Genomic DNA, 23,048 nt, shown 5'->3' with positions numbered 1-23,048 from the left:
GCCACTCCAATGTTGCTTTGGCCTTGTGCTTGGGATCATTGTCCTGCTGAAAGGTGAATTTCCTCCCAAGCTTCAGTTTTTTAGCAGACTGAAGCAGATTCTCTTGCAGTATTTTCCTGTATTTTGCTCCATCCATTCTTCCTTCAATTGTAACAAGATGCCCAGTCCCTGCTGATGAGAAGCATCCCCACAGCATGATGCTGCCACCACCATACTTCACTGTAGGGATGGTGTGTCCTGAGGCATGGGCAGTGTTAGGTTTGAGCCACACATAGCGCTTTGAGTTTTGGCCAAAAAGCTCTATCTTGGTCTCACCTGACCACAAAGCCTTTTCCCACATCACAGCTGGGTCACTCTCATGCTTTCTGGCAAACTCCAGACGTGCTTTCAGATGGTACTTTTTGAGTAACAGCTTCTTTCTTGTCACCCTCCCGTACAGGCCAGTGTTATGCAGAGCTCTTGATATGGTTGACTGGTGCACCATTACTCCACTCCCAGCCACTGAACTCTGTAGCTCCTTCAAAGTGATTGTTGGCCTCTCTGTGGCTTCTCTCACAAGTCTCCTTCTTGTTTGAGCGCTGAGTTTTGAGGGACGGCCTTTTCTTGGCAGTGCCTGGGTAGTGTGATGCAGCTTCCACTTTCTGATTATTGATCCAACTGTGGTCACTGGGATATCCAAACACTTGGATATTATTTTGTACCCTTTCCCTAATCTATGCATTTGTATTACTTTATCTCTAACTTCTGTAGAATGCTCTTTGGTCTTCATTTTCCTTCAGATTCACAGCCTTACCAGTGATCCTTCAACAGTGGGGTTTTTATCCAGAAAATGTGACAGCAACTTTAATGGTTCACAGGTGGAGGCCAATGGTAAGGTAATTGTGTCCTCGTTAGGGCAATTTCTTTCATTGGTGCAAACTGGGAGCTTCCACAGCACAAGGGTTGAATACTTATGCAAGCAAGATATTTCAGTTTTTTATTTTTCTTAAAAATATTTCCCAACATAAAACTAATGTCACCTTACAATAATTGATTCTGAGTTTCAGTGTTTAAAAATAAAATATCAAACAGAACGAAATTTCAATGTACCATTTGTAATTCGGTAATATGAGAGAATTGGTCAGGGGTCTGAATACTTTTGCAAGGCACTATATGTATATATATATATATATATATATATATATATATATATATATATATATATATATATATGTGTGTGTGTGTGTGTGTGTGTGTGTGTGTGTGTGTACACTGATAATTGTAAACAATTTGTTACATGTGTGTGTCTTAGCAGACGTCTCTTAAAAAAAAAAAAAAAAAAAAAAAAAGTTTTTGGTGTTATATATGATATAAATTTTTCCAAAATCTTCAATATAGAAGTGTACATAACAGTAATATAGTCACATAACAGTCATTAATAAGCAAAATCTAGTATTTTTAAATTCTTTATGTTGACCAAATTATTAAGACAAAGGATTTAGAAATGTTAATCATGTAGTAGTATATATATAGGAAGTATATATATATATATATATATATGATATATATATACATATATATGATATATATTCCGTATAAGAAGGCTATATTTGCACCTGAGACATATCAACCGTAAGTAAGGCATAATATTACAGTAGTGATTCAATAAAGTGATAATATCTCTAGAGGAAAATATACTTGAACTTTGACCCAAATAACTTAGACCTTTCGCGAGACCATCACTTTCAATTCAAACACAAAAAGTCTTTTTTCAATCACTGGACAACACCCACAGTACAGAAGAACTATACTGCTGAATCACGTCGTCTTTAATATTAGCATCACAAGGGTATTCATGTATTATATAAAAAAAAATACTATTATATAGTATCTTTGGGATCTACCTAATAAAAGGAAATTAGAGTGACTTCGGGTACATCACTGAAGCCCAGGCGTATTATCTCCATCTATCTCTCTCTCTCTCTCTCTCTCTCTCTCTCTCTCTCTCTCTCTCTATCTCTCTATATATATATATATATATATATATATATATATATATATATATATATGTATAATAATATGTATGTATAATTGTATACTGTTAGTTGTTTAACTAAGATGTCTAACCATTTGTTTAATCAATTATTTATTAGACAGTGGACATTAGCAATGTAACATTTAATTCTGAAGAGATCTTATTTGTTTTTTGCAACAGCATTCTGAGAGGATTTGTATTTTCTTCAACGTTAATGTATAAAGGTGTTATTACTTAAAGTAATTGCAGGAAACAAAATAATTTAATAAATCTTAACTGTTTTGCACTTTGAAAACAGGGCTTTCTGGATCAAAGCATGTTACTTGCTGAAAGCATATCAGTCAAAAGGGGAAGCAGCTAACATTAATTGAAAGCATGGACTTAATTAACCTAGTATCATATATCATATTTATAAAAATAAAAATACTAGTTTACTATGACATGTGTTTCTTTCAAAACAGGGTATTTTAGACTACAATAATTAAAAAAAAAAAAAAAACTTATTTTTTTAATGGATGACTGAATAAGTGAATGTAACACAAGACAATGCACAGAAAAATAAAGCTTAACAAATTTCTTGTGCTGTAGGTAAAACAAATCTGCTTTTAAACTGGTTTCAGACTACACCAAAATGCGATTGCTATTTATAATATATGCATACAACTTCTCAGTGGGGAGAGGCTATTGAATTTCTTTAATTTTTCATTGAAATTGTACTTGCATACTGAAATTCAGACATTTTAATTTTCACATATCTTCCTTTAGTTAAACTAAGCATTCTTTTTGATACCCAAATATATTTGATCTCTAATTGCAGAGAAAATGACACCGCATGAAATTTCAACACCAACCTCCCCGACCATCGATTTGGAAGAGCTGAAGAAGAGGATGATGGACAAGAGGTCTAAAGTTATCCATGAACTGGTTCAGACAGAGAAAGATTACATCACTGATCTTCAGCTCTGTATTAAGGAAGTGGTTCAGCCACTGAGAGACATACAGGTAACGCAAGTTCTGCTTCAAAGAAAAAAAGCATTGTGTCTATTGTTTCTAATTGCCCTAAGGTATCAACTAACCAGCATGTAGGTGTATTATTTTAACTACTGGTATATATAGCATTTATAGAAGTTAGTCTTATTTTTTATTACCCTGCATAATGTAAATAATATTTAATGACAGGATGTGCATTACAATTCTAGAATTCCATTAAGGCAAAGAGCACATTATTCGTGCCTATCAAATCCTTAATAAAATTAAACATTTAATTTGTTATTGGGGGGAAAAAAGAGACACATTTTCTGTGTGTGTACTGAAATACACATTTGGTATGTCTTAAAAATATCTAATACCAGTAAAGCTCTCATGCAGTGAAAAATATCTGTTCCAAAATTAGTAAGAATATACAATAACGATGCACTTTGAAGGTTTATAAATACTCACTGTATCATTTTTACATTTTCACCTGGGCGACTCTGATGCCCTAAAATGGTTTAGCATACAGGCAGGTGAGAGTCTACCAACTTTGAAATCTGCCTTAAGTAATGCATGGTGAGGGCATAGTGGCAGGATACTTCATAGAAAGAAGGCTTAAATGATTTTGGCCTCACCCTGTATATTCCGTTTGACTCGTCATTTGGCAGCAATAACAACCTTTAAACAGACTTTTTTGAGCTCCAGGCAGTCGTGGTTTGTTGCCTTACATGTGAATTGTTAAGGGGGTGAAGGGTTGAATTGCAGGTGCAACACAATGTGTTTTGTGAATTGAAAATCAGACATATCACTGAACAGTATATGGCAGACAAGGCCTGTCACTTTACAGATGGCTCATTGACAGTCTCCATTTCTGCCTTTAGGTTGTGGATGTGGACCGATTGTTTACTAACATTGAATCTGTCTGCGAGGTGTCAGCTAAACTGTTGTCCAAATTAGAAGAGGCCATAGCAGAAGCAGATCCTGAGAGGCAAATAATTGGTAATCCCTTAACCCTGCACAAGTGTACTGGCTAAGTCTAATCATATATGTCTGATCTATAAGCCGAGTGCTGTAAAGAATAATACATGTGATGGCATGGCTAAACACTGAGTAGTATTGTTTTTAAATACATGGAAATCCACAGTAAAGCATGGAAAAAAAGCTTGTGGAAATTCCTGAACAATTTAACATGTTCAACATGATAACACTTTTAATAAGTGACTGCTGTTCATATGTAATTACACATGGGCATGAGTATGATTAGCTATAACATAAGAAATAAGTAAACACTCATTCCTAAACTGTGTTTATAAGTGTTGCGTTCGTCCTGAATTAATGCTTACTCTCTACAATGCGTTTTGTATTTAATAGGAAATATGCACATCCATACATAATTTGAATTACTGAATTTACTGTACAGGATGAGGAGGGCATGCTGAGAAGGTACATATTATCACATATTAGAAGATATATTGTTACATATTAGAAGGTACATGTTATTACATATTAGAAGAGACATGTTATTACATATTAGATGGTACAGTATTACATATTAGAAGGTACATGTTATTACATATTAAAAGGTACATATTATTACCACAATGTGCTGATATTTAGTGTTTGTGGTCCTTTTTTCTTTCTTTCTAGGTGAAGCATTCATAGAGATTAAATCTTCACTAGAGGAAGCCTATAAAATGTACTGCTATCACCATGATGATGCCAACAGTTTATTAAAGTCCTATGAAAAAGATGAAGAAGTTAAAAGGCATTTCAGAAGCTGTGTTCTGTCCCTGAAGTAAGCACCATATAAAGTTTTACTTGGCTGTGCAACGTAATAATATACTATAATACATATATTTAAATATAACATTACTACTGGTTTTACAGCCCCCAATGTATATTACCTTAGGTAAGGTAGTCCAGGATTAGAGCTAATCTGGGCCTGGGAAACCACATGTACAAAGTATGCAGAAAATAGAATGTAACATTTAAAAGGTGCACAATACTGTAGTACACTAGGCTAAGCAATACATTATTGTGTTATGTTGTGTGTAATACTGAGATACTGGTTCACAGTGGTATGTACCATTGTAGCAATGATTCATAGAACTGTAGCTGCCCTTGTGCTTTCATTGCCCCTTAATACAGACCACTGGATTGCTGTCTAAGGTCATTTGTAAGAGTAAGGATCGATATAGGCCTACCATGATAACATCTGAGTTGCTAATACAAAAATAAATGCCTCCTACATTGATAATCTTGTTTTATGAACTAAAATAATGTCTGATGTTAATGCTGAGCTTTCTAGACATCAACAGTTTTTGTTTGCAATAGCATGTTTCTGTTTTTATGGATGAAAAAGGCTTTGTTTTTCAAAACATACAATTTACATGCACAATACATACTGCATACTGTACCCAGTCAAATTATTGTTATACCTGTGTGTCATTCTGACTTATTTATCATTTGTTTCTTATTACTAACCCAAATGGAAAATCACTGAAAAATCCTGTAGTTTTATTATGTAAACTTTTACAATTAAATGATTCACACTTACATGTATAATATTTCATACAATAATTGAAAACTTAACTTTTCCTTTCTTTATTTGTTTCTATTACAGAAAAATATATGACAGGGAGTAAGTATCTTTTCCATTAAGTATTTTAATATGAATGTGTTATCGGTGTTGGGTAAAGGATTTAAATCCATATTATAGTACTCTTCTTCTGTAAATAATACATCGTGTTTTATTATAACATGGCTTGGAAAAATAACCACCTCTGATTGGTTAAACAGCATCACATGACCTTGTGTATCTATCTATCTATCTATCTATCTATAATATCTATCTATCTATCTATCTATATATATATATATATATATATATATATATATATATATATATATATATATATATATATATAGCGTATGTCATGGCTTGCATACTAATGAGCCGCTTCACACTGAATAAATCACTACGCACCACTACATTCTAAATTCCATGACAAACTGCCATTTTATTTGTTATTAGTTACAAAACTACCGCCAAAAATAAGTGGCATTTCACCTGTTTCCTTTAGTATATCTGGGGATGAAATCCACATAACTGGTACAACACCAACTTTCTGAGGGAAGACAGCAGTCCATGTGAAAAAAAATAAAAATAAAATAAGTGCACCAGCAAGAACAGACACATAACAGTAAATGAGGAACAGCAAAATGAAAAATAAAAAAATAAAAAAATACAGCATGGGCTGGTTAATGTACCTAAAGAAAACAATTATGGACATTCATTTTATGGAAATAAATCCATAAAATCTCAACAACATAAGGGAATTTTATACCAGTGCAAGAAGTTAAACTGAGGACCAGTATTCAGTCTCCAGCTTTATAACTAAATATATGTTTTAACTGTAGAAGTTTTAACATCTCTACTGACAGCGAGTTTAAAACCAGCAATAATGTATTCATGTCAGTCAGAAAAACTTTTAGAAAAGCAGGTAATGACAAGGCCAGACACGACCCCCCCGAATTACCGGCCTGGATTTTAAACATCTGCAGGAAATTAAGGTACTGTCCCTGACACCGCGATCAGATTGGTGCGTAAACCGAGGTCAGATTGGTTCGATCATCAACTTAATCTGGCACGACTTGGACGCGAGGGTGTCTGACAATTAGCAAAAACACATTTTGAGATGCAAAAGGATGAAAACATACTAGAATATGTGTGCCTTGCATATAACGAGTTAACAAACTCACCTCAAGATCCGACTTCAGTCTCCATCGCAGCTGCTACCCTTACTTCCTTAGTGTCCTTTGAAACAGCGTCCATCATCACAGCTTGTGCTCAGCCCTCTAGTTTCTAGTGAGATGGCACTTTCGATGCAGAAATTAACAATAAACGAACATGTGCAATTTATTTTTAATAAGCGAACAATGAATTCAATTAAATACAATTTGGGACTATATTACACTGTGGATGTATACACAATAAAAATGTCTGGTTTTGTCTTAATTTAGATGTGTTTTAATTATTTTTTATTACCATATCGCCACCCCAAGTGTGGTATATATCATGGGAACCGCACGCCAAGTCATGGTTTATACCTTACTTACCTAATGAAAACACACTGCCATATCAAATGGGGTAGTTGTTAGAACTATCACCTTTTTAACCTCTGACCTTCCATATGAAATCGCCTTCAGCCTATTTCTTGACCAATTAATATTTACTCTTAGAACATTCCAAAAAAACTCAGAAAGTAATAATTTGAGTTAAAGCAGTGGTGTGGAGGTGCACAATAGCTGAACCCTCTAGTGCTAATGAAAGGTGCGTTTAAAAATGCAAGTTTAAAGTTCCAAAACTTGCATTAGATAAAAATAGTGAAAGAACATAAAATGTTATGATTGGAGAAACATAATCAATATTATGCGCTCAGTTTAATAAACCTGCTACACTGGCTCACAAGAGCTGCTCTAAGCAAGGAGATGCAAATGATTACAGCTCATTAAAACATTCAATTACACACATGTTCACGTATCTGTTATTTTTACGAGTTAATTAAGAAGGAGTGTATGTGAGGTAGGATGAGGGGTTGTGTTCTTTGTGAATATAGGATGCACTGTCGTCACGTGGCGAGTTGTGCAGGACACAATTGCATCGTGGATTGTTATGCCATGTACCAGGGATATACAGTAGAGGTTTTAAACAAGACAGATGCCTCAGAATAGGCAACATAGTTATTAATTTGTTTATTATGTTTGTTTGTTTGTTTGTTTTCTTGTGTTTTAGAGGAAAGCCGAATTTGTTAGAAATGGGATCCCTCATGATTAAACCTGTCCAGCGTGTGATGAAGTACCCACTGCTTTTAAGTGAGCTGTGGAATTCTACACCCGACTGCCACCCAGACAACAAACCTTTGGAAGAAGCCCTAGCAGCAGTGAAAAGAATCAACAGCAATATCAATGAATTTAAACGAAGAAAAGACCTAGGTGAGGGAATGCCAGGGTTACTGTCAGTGTAGAGGTTAGATCCCTGCTCACCTGGTTTAAGATCTTTTTCTACAAGCTATGCCAGTTAACATTATAATGAAGGTCACCCTCCATTTCAGTCATTAACAAAGCAACATAGGTAACTTCTCATTTCTCATTTATATTGTTCCTACCAAGGTTGCCAGTTCCGCTTTAATACCACGTAATTGGGCTTCTATTTCCCCCGAGTCCCGTACAATTTTACCTTGCTGCTTTTTATTATATTTTGGGCTTCTTTTCATGCTTGGTCACTTATCTTGTAAATTGTTAACACTGTAAAAGTCTGTTCAATTAATTATCAATGTTATATACAAAAGCAAAACACATTATCTACCAGGTTTTTGTTTTCTCTGTAAGACATAGGGGGTCGATTGCAGCGTACCAGAGTTAGTCCACTTGATGTGTGTAACTAGTGGATTAAGCAGGTTTAGTCCACTTGCTTGGACTAAAGTTAGTACACTTATTAATCCCAATTGCAATGTACCAGATGATAATCACCACAGGTGGATCATCCACGAAATCAGATCACGACTGCAGTATACCAAACCGGACTTGAGATGATCCTGTTCAGGTGGACTAACTTATGAAGTATAAGACTAACTTAGTATGCTTGTGCATCCCACATTTATACAGCACATTTAAAATGAAATGACATCTGAAAAATATTGAAATGAAAAGTGAAGCCTTTTGAAGCATTTTGTTCAGTAAGGTTCGCTAGCCGATGTCGAGTCGCATGAAGTTTCATGCTCAGTGCAAAGTACTGCAGACCCGCATAACCCAAGGTCTCAAGTGAAAGGCATCACTAAAATGTAACAGAATACAGAACTATATATATACTATTTTAAATTATTATATAACATTGACAATTGTACTGTGTACGTTGTATCATTGCCTTGTGTTGTTGATACACAACATTAAGAAATTATACATTTTCTAGGTAGACTAGAATGTAGCTGTGGCAGAGTGGTTGGTAAGGGGAACAGAAGTCGCGGTAATGCGGTGCAGGAGTGATGAACAGACAACGATATCCAGTGAAAAAAGTGCTTTTATTTGTAATCCAGGTCTGGTGACCGTCAAATAATAAATCCCCGGCTATACACAACAATGTGTAAAGCCCGGGGATAGAACTAACAGGGCACAGTCCCGAACAAAACAAACACACAGTCACCAGTCCTGGGTGAGTGCAGACGTGCGTGTGCGGTGGTGAAGACACGGGTAATTTGTGATGGTTGGTGCAGTGGTGATCCGGTTCATGCTGACCCTCGCGACAGCTCCGGATTTGTGCGTTTAGCTGTCTAGTGGTGAAAACACAGACAGTTATTTACACAGACACAAACAACACACAATACTCTTTCTTTTCTTTAAATGAGAGCTCCTCTCTCGATCCTTCTGTCTCTCAAGCGTTTTACCCAAACGAAAGAAAAGATCAGCGTTACCCTGGCCCCTATATGTAATCCCACATGATATCCAGGTAAACGGTTGCAGCTGCCTTATTACTTGCAGCTGCCTCTCGTTTACCTTTCAAATCAATACGGTCTTACAACAGAGTCTCGCTTCTTTCCAGGCTGACCCACTTCCCTGACCCGGAAACGAACTGTCAGGCCAGCCCTTCCAGATACTTCTCCTCTCGTTCTTTAGCGACCTCACAGGTCGGGAGGAAGATTCATCACCAGAACTCATCTTTCCGTCACAGTAGCCTATAATTATAAATATGCTGAACCTTTTTCTTTTTTTCTGATTTATGTCCCTTATTAAAAAAGTAGTCCTCCGAGACGTGCTCCTGCCAATCCATAATTTTTCGCACTGCGGATCCACAGCAAGGCCATCAGACACAGATCTGGCAGCTCCACTGCAGAATCACAGACACCCTATCGGCCACAGGGGTCGCTGGTGCACGGTGAACCATGGATTCCCCTGCCGACCTAAGCCCTTCCTACCCGGGCGGCGCTAGGCCAATTGTGCACCACTCCCTAGGAACCCCTGGTCACGGTCGGCTGTGACATAGCCTGGATTCGAACCTGAGATCTCCAGGCTATAGGGTGCATCCTGCACTCCATGCAGAGCCCAGTATTTTTTTTTTTAAAGCCATAGACAAGTTGAATAACGTGATATAGACAATTTAATGTTCGTGTGACCGAAAATAATGCACAGGGGTGCTTGGGCTTCTTTTTCAAGTCCAGTTGGCTTTTTTTTTTTCTCACAGAGATCTGGCAACCCTGGTTCCTACACTACTAACAATACTTTATTACACAGCATATTCACAGCAACACTGTATACATTTCACGACTGAGTGGGCATACATTGTTACTGATGATTTGAATATTAATTAAATATTGAAATACTATGTAATTTTGGGTTGTGGGGAAGAAGTGAGTTGTTAAAACTTCAACACTGAGGAAATACATTATTGAGCACATGCATGTACAAACTGAGCTCTTACATAAGCACAGTGGGGCAATTCAGACTCCCTACACTCTCTTGAGAAACTACAGGTTATGTTGCTTGCATTCTAGTTAATAAATAGTAGTCATGATTAAGTCAGTAACCAGGATAGCATCTTGTACAACACACACTCATAGGTCATATTTATTTTTAGTAAGTAATCAATGTTAGTAATCAGTGGAGCAGAAACTTTTAAAAAGTTTGGTTCATATACCCGAAGCTAGTTTTGATATATGTTGTGCCTAGAGTTTGTTATTCCTGCTCTCCTGAATAATGCTGACAGCTGCTGGATGCTGCACAACTCCAGACCATTGCAAGAGGGTATATTGTACAAGTAGTCTACTGTTCTTGGTAGAAATATGGCTTGTTTCATGAAGAATAAAAAATAACTTGAGGACAGATTTTGTTTAAGAATCTTATAATTTCGTGGGACTAAAACTGTAAAAACTACTTGTATTACTCACCATAATAATTACAGATACTTGTTTATATTTGTTACTCAACACAACCCTAATAGAGAGGGTGATGAAAGGATATGCATAAAGTGATTGTGGGTGCAAAAGCCCCATAATGCTGCTGTATATCGTGGTTAGCAGCCGTAAAGTCTGATTTTACCAGTCGCTAAAAATGCAGTGTATGTAAAGAATGGTGTTCACCTGGCATTCTAGACCCGCTATCAAATTTGCACATGTTTAACCCTTTGCAGTCCATTTATTCAGCGCTTGTCAGGCACGTCAGGTCCAATTTATTTTCACACTCACTGTTTAAAATATATTTTTTCAGAGTTAAACAGGTTTAAAAGGCATTGCATGGCAAAACGAAATCAATCCTCTTTATAGACGTGCATACTGATAAATCCTTTCCTGATCACTGGTTTTGTCACTAAACTCCTCAATAATGTGATCCAAGTTATTATTTTATTACTATAACATCTCAAAATGCTCTGCAAATGTCTGTGATATTCTTTGAGCGCTGGATGCGGAAGCAGCTATCTCCTTAGTTTGTGTCCATGTTATCTCTGTGGTGCATGGGGCTATCAAATATGCCCTTTTTTCGGCTTCATTTGGCTCCTGTAGGTCTCACTCAGCCATTGAAAGGTTTTTCTCTGCTTTTTCTGGAGAAAAAACAACTAGAGACCTGTGCTTGACTTCTTTTTGATGATGCCGGACAGGGTCCGGCATCTGACTGGAAAGGGAAAATTGTAATGCTGGACCTGGTCCGACATAGGCCTGTAAAGGGTTAATCCATTCATTGGACATGATTGAGGGCTGCATGGAGGAAGAGACCTTGGGGATTGATAATAGAAGATACATACCTATAACCTAAGGAGATTCCCCTTGGCTCGCGGAGAGCCACTCTCGCAGAGGTGAGGCCGAACCATTCAGGCTGGAAAGCAACCAATACTTCCCCCAAGGGGGATCTAGAGTAGAAAATGGGAAGATGACTGTGATAGTTACATTTGGCTGGGGATCCCCCTTGACTATCGGAGAATCTTCCTCATGGAGGATGAATCCATCACCAACTGGGCTTCTAAGGTTGGGAAGTGAGCTTCACTTACCCCCAAGAGGGAGACCACTGCTGAGGTGGGCACAGTTGCAGAGGTGTAGTAGCTGAATAGAAGAGGAAGCCTAGTGGGGGAGGAGGGGATAATGGTGGAAAAAAAAAGCAAGACAGAGAGCAAACTCAAGGCTTGAGGTTTAAATAGGGGATTAGCAGATGTTATTGATCAGAAGAAAGTAGGAGGAGAAGCCCTCATTCATGCCCCCCAAATTAGACAAAGTTTACAATTAAAATTATATTGAAATGCACTGAAATGAAGAAAAGAGCATGGAATTGGGAGGGATCTGTATACTAAGCGGGCGCAAATATTATATTGTGATGTAAGGATTTTGCCTTCCACTAAGGCAATTGTTGACACTCCAAAAACTTTACACCTCTTCTTACAAGCTGCAAACCATTGTAGAAGCGAGTAACTAAGAGCTGCATAAAAGCACACATCTGCAGAGACTTGTCATTGGCTTCAGGGTGGCTGCTGTGGTGATAAATTGACACTTGGCTCTTGTTGAGGAGAGGCAGGAACATGTTTGGAGGAGAAGGGAAAGACAAAGAAAACCCTGCATATTCAACCCAGGGTCACTTTGTTTGGGAGGATGTGGTGCTAAAGGGTTATCGTCTCACTCCACAGATCATCCTAGACTTAATAGCTGAATTGAGGGATGAGCTAGACCCCAGCGTCAATCTAGGGACCACTATCCCTGCACATCTGAAAGTGCTGTGTTCTCTACACTACTTAGCCTCTGTTTCCTTTCAGACCACAGTTGGAATGTCTGGAAGGATAGCCCAATCCACCTTTTCCAGAGTGCTAGGCAAATTTCTGGATGTCATGCTGAAAAGGGCAGACCAATACATATAATTTCCTAAGGATACTTGCATAACTGATGTCTGTTTCATGCTGAGCTCCTTCTCAGAAAACTTCGTTTTTTTCTGTGCACCAGGAGGACTTTGCTGCCCTTCCTCTAACTCTGCAAGTGCACTATTTTTTTGGTTTGTATTTTCGTTATTTGTGTGCTCCACAAATGTCAAAGCTTACATAGAATTTTGCATCCACAATGATTTGCACTGCGCCTATACTTACATCATCCCCTTAATATTTACCTTTTCAGTGCTCTTTTGTAATCACCATACTGTGAATAAAGTTTTTTGGAGGGAATCGTAAAAAAATTAAAAAATCTACAGTGCAATACATAGCTTTGGAACAATATATTTTCCTTAGATCGTGGCTGAACTATTTTCTTCAATGTTTGCAAATATTCTCTAATGTTTTCATGTGTTTTGAAAGCTAATAATACATTTAAAACTCTCTTCAGAGTTAGCCAAAAAAGCTTTTTTGAATACCGAACCTTATTATATTTAATTCATTAAAATGATCTTTGAATAAATGTGAAGTTGTGGTAATCTGTTATTAACAATTACATCTGTATGTTTTTAAGTGATTTTATAAATATTTATGTATACTGCTACTACTAATAATAATAATAATAGATGGTTCTGTACAACATTGTTTACTCGTAGATTGGTGATTGTAGTTTTTATACAGGATATTTACATATTTCTGTCAAGCTTTTGTGCTGGTAAAATTTGCACAAACAACTTTGTATATAAAACACTTGTATCTGTTTCCAGTGATGAAGTACAGGAGAAATGAGGAATTGGGAACTCTGATGAACAAGTTAAACAGGCTGAGTTTTCACTCCATCATTAAGAGATCAATCAGAGTCACTGGTCACCTAAAAATCCTGACAGGAGGGGAATCCCAGGTAGGGAACAAACCATTTAGTTGTTCTACTTTTTATCATGTCTCTATACCCATGTCTTATCCTGGCTCTCATATAGTTCAGTTTTCAAACTCTTCGAGTCAAGTCGTACGAACACAACACACTATAGGTGGTGTGGTAAGGACAGCAACACTGGCAAGGCTGGTACTACCAGGAAGTGAGACTCAGACACAGAAGCTGCAAGTTTAAGCGCTAATGCACACGTTTAATCAAATAACAAAACAACAAACAAAACACTTGAACAAACAAACAGAAGCACGGTGGCAAAAACAAAAGTTTAAGCACAAAACTGGACATACAATTTAAATATTCCTTCTTGTGGCTTAAGGCTGAACTGCCGTTTACACATAAACATAGCAATACTCACCTTAACACCAACTATACCCCATGAACACCAACATTAGCTAACACCACCTCTACTCTCACCTTCACCAACATTAACCCTCTCTCACCTTTCTAACCCAACACTATTCAACAGCCTTTACATAGCCTTGTGACTTGAACCTAAATAATCATCACTTATGCAATGTACAGCTCCAGTCACATTCCCACAGATTTCTGCAGAGAGGAATTTAACCCCTTCCCTGCCAACCCAATATTCCCCACACACACCTACACACCTGTGCACCGGCAGGGCTTTTACACTGCCACGGGTGGTGAGATAAATAATGACAAACAATCCACCATGGAATTTGGAAAGTATGTATGATGCATTCACCTTTATAATTCCAAGAAAATAAAACAGGCTAACTAAGGATATTCCTTATAGCCTCCATCACAGTTGGATCACATTTTCACGATTGGTTGTTTGTTAAGTTGTTTTTGATTAATTAAATCAAGTCTGCAATGAACAATTTAACCTTTAAAAACAATCTTCCCACTCAGACCTTTTCTTGAAACTTTGCTCCTACATGTCCTCTTTCAGGTTAAAGATGAAAAATTTGACGAAGAAGAAAAAAAATTCAGGAATCTAGAAAAAGCTGTACGGCAATTAGTGAAAAATGTCTATTGTTATTTTCAACACACACAGGTAAGAAAGGGTTAATACAAGCTTTCAAACAATTCTAGCATCCATAATGTTAATATGTTGTATTTTAAAATTACTATATTCTTTTTTTTTTACTACATTTAAACATGTATGTTGTAAAAAAGAAGATTCACAAATAAATTAAACAAGGTTCTGGCTGTGGTTTTACATTACTTATTAAAGGACTTAAATCCCATAGACTGTTTCTCCTGAGATGTTACAATGTCTTTTCCAAGCGTTAGGGCTTTACCATGGTTTCCCCTGGTATACTGCAGCAAACCTTTATCAAGATTATTTTATTACATTGCATGTGATGCAGTGCATGTTCCTGACAGAGAGTTACTTTTAATGTATCTGCTGTTAATATGTACTTGAGCGCTTAAGTGATTTCTTAAAGGAGGCTTGGTGGTCCAGTAGTTACAGAGAGGGGCTTGTTACCAGGAGGTTCCCAGGTCAGCCAGTGACTCACTGTGTGTGAGCCGTAACAAACGAGGCCCTACTGTAAGTGACTCTGCAGCAGCAGTTGTTCATGCATAGTTCACCCCCTAGTCCTCTGTAAGTTGCTTTGGGTAAAAAGTACCTGCTAATTAATTAATTAATTAATTATTGACACTCTGACATGCACATCAGTGTAGGTAGACTGTATTAGGGTTCATAGCGTTAGGCTAGAAAAGTGTAAAGAAAATAGTAATTTATAAACATGTTTGTTGTTAATTTTTTTTTTTTTTTTTTTTTTTTTTTTTTTTAGGAAATAATCCCTCTAGTTGTCCAAAATGATGAGGAGCTTCAAATTATTCTACAGGAGACAGACAAGGCTGATAGCAATGCTCCTCCAAACAATGGTGGCAATCCATACATACACTTTGTAAGTGTTTTATAAGATTTTCACGTAGCAATTTACGTGGTGTCATGCAGGATCCTACTAACTGCTGCGGAATCTACAGTGTTGCAGAATATGTGGGCTGCACAAGTAAACTTGCAAGAAATAGTTTATTTTAATGTGGGATGCAATGGGTTTTATTTTAAAGATAACAAAAACCATAAAAGATAGAAATGGCATTCAATGAAACAGGTAACTGCTTTTAAAAGTAATTGTGTATTGTATCACTTACTGTATTAGCACAACAACACTGGACCCTATTTTCTACTGTGCTGTAACATTAAAGGTAAAAAAAAAAATGTTACAATCACATGATCTGTAATTAACACCTGTTTTACATTTTCCTTAATCTGTCAGACTCTGCCGAGTCATCACTCAGAGGGCATAAAGTTGTCATTAAGGCAAAAATGTGTGCATGTGTGTGTGTGTGTGCAGCGTTCAGTGTAAAAACACAACACAACATAATAAATTAACATCCAAAGTAGCACTATAAAATAGAAAATAATGGCTTTGAGTTACAAGCTCTTGCAGTGCCTAAAAAAAAAAAATAAAAAAAAAAAATGGTTTGTAGCTTAACAGCAGGCAAGCATAATCAATCAGACTGCTGAGTCTTTATCATCTGATCCCAAACCTTCGAACTCCACATGTTCGTTATCATAAAGGAAGTCAACCCTAACCCTGAATCATTCAATGCACACTGCAATTATTAGGCAGTTTTTTCTATTCACACAAGCTGTGATATTTCCCCTCCGGCATTGTTTGTGCATGGTTACTAAAAAACACAAATTAATGAGAAAAATGTGACTTTCAGCTAAAAGTTGTGGTGGAGTTATTGTTCAAACCGGGGTGTTGACTCGGCAGAAATCTGGGTACATTGATTTTCATATTGCATGTCCCTTAAATATGCTAAAGGAGCATTTTCAACACCAGAGATATGTTTTTTTTATAAGAAGACACTAATATTTTTAAAGCTCAACAAGATTCAAGGCTACATTTGCAGAACTATATGCAGTCCAAATTGTCTAAACCCGGCCAAGACTGAGACAAGCATTGAAAAGTTATAAAAACGAACACACCTGATACAAAGCTAGTGGTTTGCTGTGTTCAATTAAATGTCCTTTCTAGTTTGTGATACTGGTCTGGCTGTGCTACCAGCATGCAGTGTAAAAGAGATACTGGATACAGGGACGCTGGAACTAGGGATGTGCTGGGGGTGCGGCTTTGCGTGGCTTTGATCAAATACAGTGGTTACAGTTTTGTTCAATGGCTTTTATCACCACCACTTTAAAAATGGTTCCAGTGCCACTGGCTAGATATACAATACTGTAGCTATCTCAAACCCTAAATAAGGCTAGGTTCAAATAAGAGAACAAAGAGAAAAGCTCAACAAAGATTCGATGGTATCTGTGAAGGGTATCTACTGTACCGTACACAGCAGATTGCCATAGTTGTGATAATATCATATAGAAAGACAGAAAAAAGGGACTGCTACTGATACTTTGCAGTTTAGAAAATATAATTTCACTTTCCCTCCCCTCCCTTCACTCTCATCTTTCTTTTATCCTTACCTCCTTGCTTAATCAAAACTTCTTACAGTGTTTTACCTACACACGATAAGAACAACAATGAATGTTAAACAGAAGGTGAGGGTGGAAGAGAGAAGGGCCTTGCTCACAAAAGATGTTATATGGGTCTAGTTTGTATGTTTATGTATGCAAAGGCAAAGCTTAATTTCCAGAGAGGAATAAAACAATTGTAACAATATTAAACTAACAAGAAAAATCTTTGGTGCTGTGAGAAGTTTCTTGCTGTATTTTATTTAAACAATGTGCAATAACTGGCTTCAAAATAGTGCCCTAAGATTCTGTTGTTGTAAAATACTAGTTTAAATTATTTTTTTAATACTGTTTACAGAAAGAGAAGTTGGAAAGAATGGTTCTGATACCTCTGTCTACATTGCAATCCATGTTACCGGCACCTCAGAAGCTCATTCAGAAACGCTATGATAAACTGCTTGACTATGACAGCCGCCTGGAGAGGTCCTCACCAGAAGAGCTGGAGATGGCACGCAGAGACTATGAGGCTCTCAACGCTCAGCTAGTAGAGGAGCTCCAGGTGTTTAACCCTGCAGCTAAGAAAATATTAACAAACTGTATTTACTGCTTTGTTGCTCTCCTTCGGGACTTGATGGATTCTGCAGCTCGTGACTCTCCATCAATACAAAATTTGCCTGTAAGTATCTATGATCAGTGAATGAAGACACCTAGGACATTTGTATAGCTGTAGAATGCATTGGTACTTTTGGAATGAAATAAAAACTGGAATAAACAACAACTTAGTTTAACATAAAGCCTTAAACGACCAAACTCAACCCAACACTCATAAAACATTTTTAAAAATAATAATAAAGTACAGTACAGTACTGTACAGAGTACAGTAGCTATCTCAAACACAAAATAAGGTTAGGTTCAAATAAGAGAACTGTGTTACTACTGTAGATTTTGATAGCCAGGTAACAGCTTGCAGTCACTTTTAACTACATTTTGACTTATCTGCTCAGTTTATCAACAAAACTGTTGTCTCTTTCATTTTCAAGGCACCTTTGTCTAACATCCATGAGGTGCAAAACAGTGTCATGGAAGAACTTAGTAACCTGATCTTTGTGAAGGAGAATACTCCAAAGTTAATTGAACGAAAACTAAGTTTTGATAAACCTAAAAAAGTTGTGGTAAGTAGGTTTGGATGCATGTATGCATTTAATTATGTTTACATAATATTTTACTGTACAACAAAAGGACATCAATATTACACATCATACATAATTTAAGATATTAAGAAAGCAAAGATAAATCCATCAGAATACCTTGTCTTATGGGCAAACATGTAAGCATACAGTTTTCCACTAGAGTAAAAAAAAAAAAAAAAAAACATTATTTGCAGCTTTAATCACAAACAGTTCACAAATGCTCAATGCTGTGTCTTGTCAGTCATGTGCAAAATGATGCACGATGTAGTAAGCTGAATGATGATTAGGTGCATTTTCCAACTGATGAACTAGAATTCCAGACAGTTACAAAGCAATAAACACCACCACAGTTTAGATAAATAAAAGATGACTCTATATAGGTAATGAAAACCAAACTGTGTTTGTACTTCTGTTTCTAAAAATATGTACTGTAAATGTAAATGAGGGTCCTACTTTAACGATTTCTATAACAGAGGCATTTACATTTCTAACTGAATAGACCCCTGTAGAAGCTGCTTAGCACTTATCATCACACGACTAATGATTTGTCCCTCATAGTAACAGTACTCATTTCTGACCTTCCAGTTTTAATGAGCTGTGTCGCTTGTGTTTTTAAGCCTGAGATTCCACGGCAGTCAGAAGCCCAGCGGTCCAAGCTGTTATCAAGCCACTCTCCAGACAAACTGTACCAGCTGAAGCGCAACTGCAACGCCACTCAGGAACAGGACTTGAGTCTGTTTGAGGGGGAGCTGGTGGCTGTGGTGGAACAGCAGGACCCCTTTGGGAGTACAAGCAGATGGCTCGTCGACACTGGCAGTGAGTGCTACTGCTGATTCTTCTTATCTCAGCATACCTGTGACCCATTACCAGTCTCACTTTCATGCTCAGCTATACTTTATTCATGGCATATTGCAGTGCACTTTTATAAGTGAGACTGTGTAAAATATAAGTGGTCTAAAGGCAGGCATTTAGGGGTGACTCTGACATGTGCTAATGGATTATTTTAGACGATAGGCTTTTGCTCACAGTATGTAGCAATAAAATGAATATGAATAAGAATCTTAGGGCATATTACAGTAAAGCTGTATCCCTCTGAGGCCTCCAAAGCAACCAAAAAGTATAAAAATAATAATATCATTACATAACGCCTTTCATAGTGGACCACCATCACAAAGCACTTTACAAAGGTAGGCTGTGAGCTGTGCATTATATGTCACTTTGAATAGTACATTAAGTGACTTGCTCAGTGTCACACAGTGAGTCAGTCAGTGGCAGAGGTGGGATTTGAACCGGTGACCTCCTGGTTACAACCCCTGGACTTTACTGCTTCAAGCACATGAAAATACTGTTATGAAGTGTAATTTTTCTCAAAATACAAATACGTTGCTAAAACAAAGAAGCAAGGACATTTTTGGAACAGTAGCTAAAGTGCAAAGTCCTAAAAGCCCATACCTCACAGAGCAGACACACTTTTGAAAATGCAATAGGTTGTTTGTGAAAGACATACTCTATAGTTATGCTTACAGTGGCTGCAGCTAACAAAATACATTCATAAATGTTACAATTGCAATTCCATTCTCAAAGAAGCATTGCATCACAAACATGTATTTTTCTTTTAAAACATGGCATCTACAATAGGTAAAATAAAGTTTTCAGTAGGCTTGTTTCAGCAGTCTTCTGAGTTAAGCATCTTACTGGCTGTCAGTCAGCCTTGAAGGGCTGGGAACAATTTCATTCTCCAGGAGAAATGACCATGAGAAAGCAGTGCAAGTGCAAGCAGGTCTGCAGAGTTTTTTTTTTATATCATGTTTTACAATGAAAATACATGTTAGCTAAAACATACATTTCTTAAAAAGTACACATTTAAGACTACAGTGAATGGATGTGCATGGCATTGGAGGGAATTATTTTCTTAGCTACAATTACTTTCATACAGAATACTGTGTTCAGCCCACCGCCCTTCTTCAAACCAATGACCCTAGTAGTTATGTGCTGAAGTTGTTATGGTCTGCAACCTACACGGAAAAGCTGATATAAAAACTTACTCACACTCTGACAGGGAACTAGTTTGTGTACATATTCTTCTAGTATCATGTTACACCTCTCCAAAAAACATCCTGCAAATTACATAAGATCCTGCACTTTTGCAATCAGGAAGGAAGATAAGAACTTGCAATTACAACTAGAAGAATCTGTCTACTGCCTTTGGGCTTATGGCGACATCAAGTCTGAGTTCATCTCTTGTGGCTTTGAAAGTGACAACAGATGATTAAAAGCATACAGTACACAACGATGCTTAAAGCGTAAGCAGCTTCAGATGACACTGTCTTCCTTTTTTTTCACTGTGCCCTCACCCTTTCATGGTCATTCAGAGTACTTTTTAATTGCAATTACTCAAATGCTGTTTTTTTTTTGATAAGTCTGTGTCAAGATGTTTTTACCTGAATTTAGGAGCTGCTCTTCAGTTATGGTTGCCTGCCATAGACAAGTGTTTATAGAAGTAAACCAGTGGCATCTAGTAATCAGCTACTTTTATTTAGCTAGCATTTTTAAACAGCTGTGCACTTACAATGACTAGTTAGATCTGCCTGTGGCAGGCAACTAGAACTGAACAGCAGCTACAGAATGCAGGTGAAAGCACCTTAATACCGAAGCTATCAAAGAATAAACACAATGATAGCAGGCATCATAAAAAGACACATATAATATATATATATATATATATATATATATATATATATATATATATATTTTGTATTAGTTTAATTAATATATTCAACCAGTGACAACAGTACTGTTGTAAGGACCTTTTTTCTTTCTTTTTTTTTAAAAAGGCCAGCAGGGTTATGTTTACTCTTCATTCCTAAAGCAATACAACCATACAAAGGAACATAATGGGACATTACATAACCAACTGGAGGACTTTGACAACATTAGCCTTTTTATCTCTGGTAATGGGAGCAGCAGTTTGAAAAGCTTCAGCATTGCCCGCAGTGACAGCAGTTCCTCTATCAATGGAATACACGAAAAGGCTGAGTTCGACGGAAACAATTCTTTTGATGAATCAGACAACCAGCAGGTAGCTTCTTAAAGTAACGGTTGTACTTTTTGAAAATCCAAACCATTCACATTTATTATCACTGTGTTATGACCTCCATGCAGTAAATTGTATTGGACCAGCAGAGTTCTCTAAAGAGCCAATTAACTTACTGTATACAGTGCTCCCCCTTTATAATGCTGTAGTCAGAAGCCATAGTTAAGAGACCGTGCTGTTTGTGTACCACCTTATAATGAGAATACTAGTGTTAGTGTAATGGGAGCCGTGTAACCTGTTCCAGTGTAAAGGGCCGCCTTATAAAGGGGGAGCACTGTATTTAGCAGATTAAATGTAGACACTGATAATGCTATTTGCCAATGACATATATAGCACATGTGCATAATCTAACATACTGTGGAAATAAAACTAATAAAATGTACCTTGTGGTACATTGTTCACACTGACCACAAAAAAAACCCATCTAAATCACCACTGCACACCACTGCATTGGCTTAAAAAAAGATGGATCCATGTGAGCTCATCTGTGCTAATGTTAGAACTGCAGCAAGGTACCGAATGTCAAACATGCATTCTCTACGTGCTATTTTTTTATTTTTTTTTGTTATGCATTCCACAGGCACCAATTATATTTTCAAGATATATAGCTTTCTTAGGTGGGTAATATAAGTGATCAGTGATAACTGTGCAAACCAATTTACTGTGTAATAATATACTCATTGAATATGTCACTCTTATACAAACAAGTGTGTATTTCCTATTTTCTTTGCAGATCTTCTATGCTGTCTATGCATTTGAAGCTCGAAGTGAGCAGGAGCTAAGCTTACAGGAATACCAGCACGTGAGGATAGTGAAGTTCTGCGATGTGAGTGGCAACAAAGACTGGTGGCTAGCTGAGGCCAATGGTCAGAAAGGCTATGTACCTGCCAACTACCTAGGCAAGATGTCATATGCATAAATCATTCTGCAGGAGTAGTAACAGTGGGATGTAATATTGCTGCGAGTTTATTTATTGGTGCACACTCTCAACATTTTTGCACAAGAAAACCAATCTTACTGCCATGAACTTAGTATTGTCACCTCCAGTGTTTTTTTTACTTTGTTAAATATTCATTTTATGTTATTGTAGCTTGTTTGTTAATGTATGTACGTATGTATAATTTAAATATTGTGATTAAATGTAATTATGACATAGCAATTTAATAATTAACATTTCTGTGAATATATAATGTAAATATTAAATAAGTATTAATAATTTAATCTTATGATGACAGTTTCCAAAATGTCGCATTGAGCCAGTGTGTTAAAATCTTCACAAATATTTATTTCAAAAACTATATAAATGATTACATGTTTATTATATGAATAAAGATTACCTGACATTTGTCTCAAATAATTATTTTAGCAGCTGTTACTTGCTGACCTCTGTAAAGGAATATTCAATAAATTAAACTGAACTTTGATATACTGGATTGGGTTTTGCTAAATCGTTATTAAAAAAAAAACCTGACTGGGGACAAATGTTTAAATTTTCACAATCCAA

At 36.8% G+C, this 23,048-nt stretch overlaps 1 protein-coding gene across 1 annotated transcript in view; it reads left to right on the top strand.

Annotated features, from left to right (window-relative positions):
- The window catches only part of LOC121321866 (rho guanine nucleotide exchange factor 38-like), a 28,450-nt gene extending 5,809 nt beyond the window's left edge, over positions 1-22,641 (top strand). The window contains exons 2-14 of the mRNA XM_041261167.1: positions 2,832-3,016; positions 3,868-3,985; positions 4,634-4,781; positions 5,610-5,627; positions 7,782-7,981; positions 13,646-13,779; positions 14,723-14,827; positions 15,573-15,689; positions 17,619-17,936; positions 18,301-18,432; positions 19,068-19,266; positions 21,285-21,529; positions 22,278-22,641. Of these exons, the coding sequence (XP_041117101.1) occupies positions 2,832-3,016; positions 3,868-3,985; positions 4,634-4,781; positions 5,610-5,627; positions 7,782-7,981; positions 13,646-13,779; positions 14,723-14,827; positions 15,573-15,689; positions 17,619-17,936; positions 18,301-18,432; positions 19,068-19,266; positions 21,285-21,529; positions 22,278-22,463 (2,105 nt within the window). The 3' untranslated portion in view covers positions 22,464-22,641. The remainder of the gene's footprint in view (positions 1-2,831; positions 3,017-3,867; positions 3,986-4,633; positions 4,782-5,609; positions 5,628-7,781; positions 7,982-13,645; positions 13,780-14,722; positions 14,828-15,572; positions 15,690-17,618; positions 17,937-18,300; positions 18,433-19,067; positions 19,267-21,284; positions 21,530-22,277) is intronic.
- Positions 22,642-23,048: the final 407 nt, after the last annotated feature.

The sequence above is a fragment of the Polyodon spathula genome, chromosome 1 (assembly GCF_017654505.1).
Source record: "Polyodon spathula isolate WHYD16114869_AA chromosome 1, ASM1765450v1, whole genome shotgun sequence".
In the NCBI taxonomy this organism is placed as follows: Eukaryota; Metazoa; Chordata; class Actinopteri; order Acipenseriformes; family Polyodontidae; genus Polyodon; species Polyodon spathula.
This window is presented reverse-complemented; position numbering and strand designations above follow the sequence as displayed.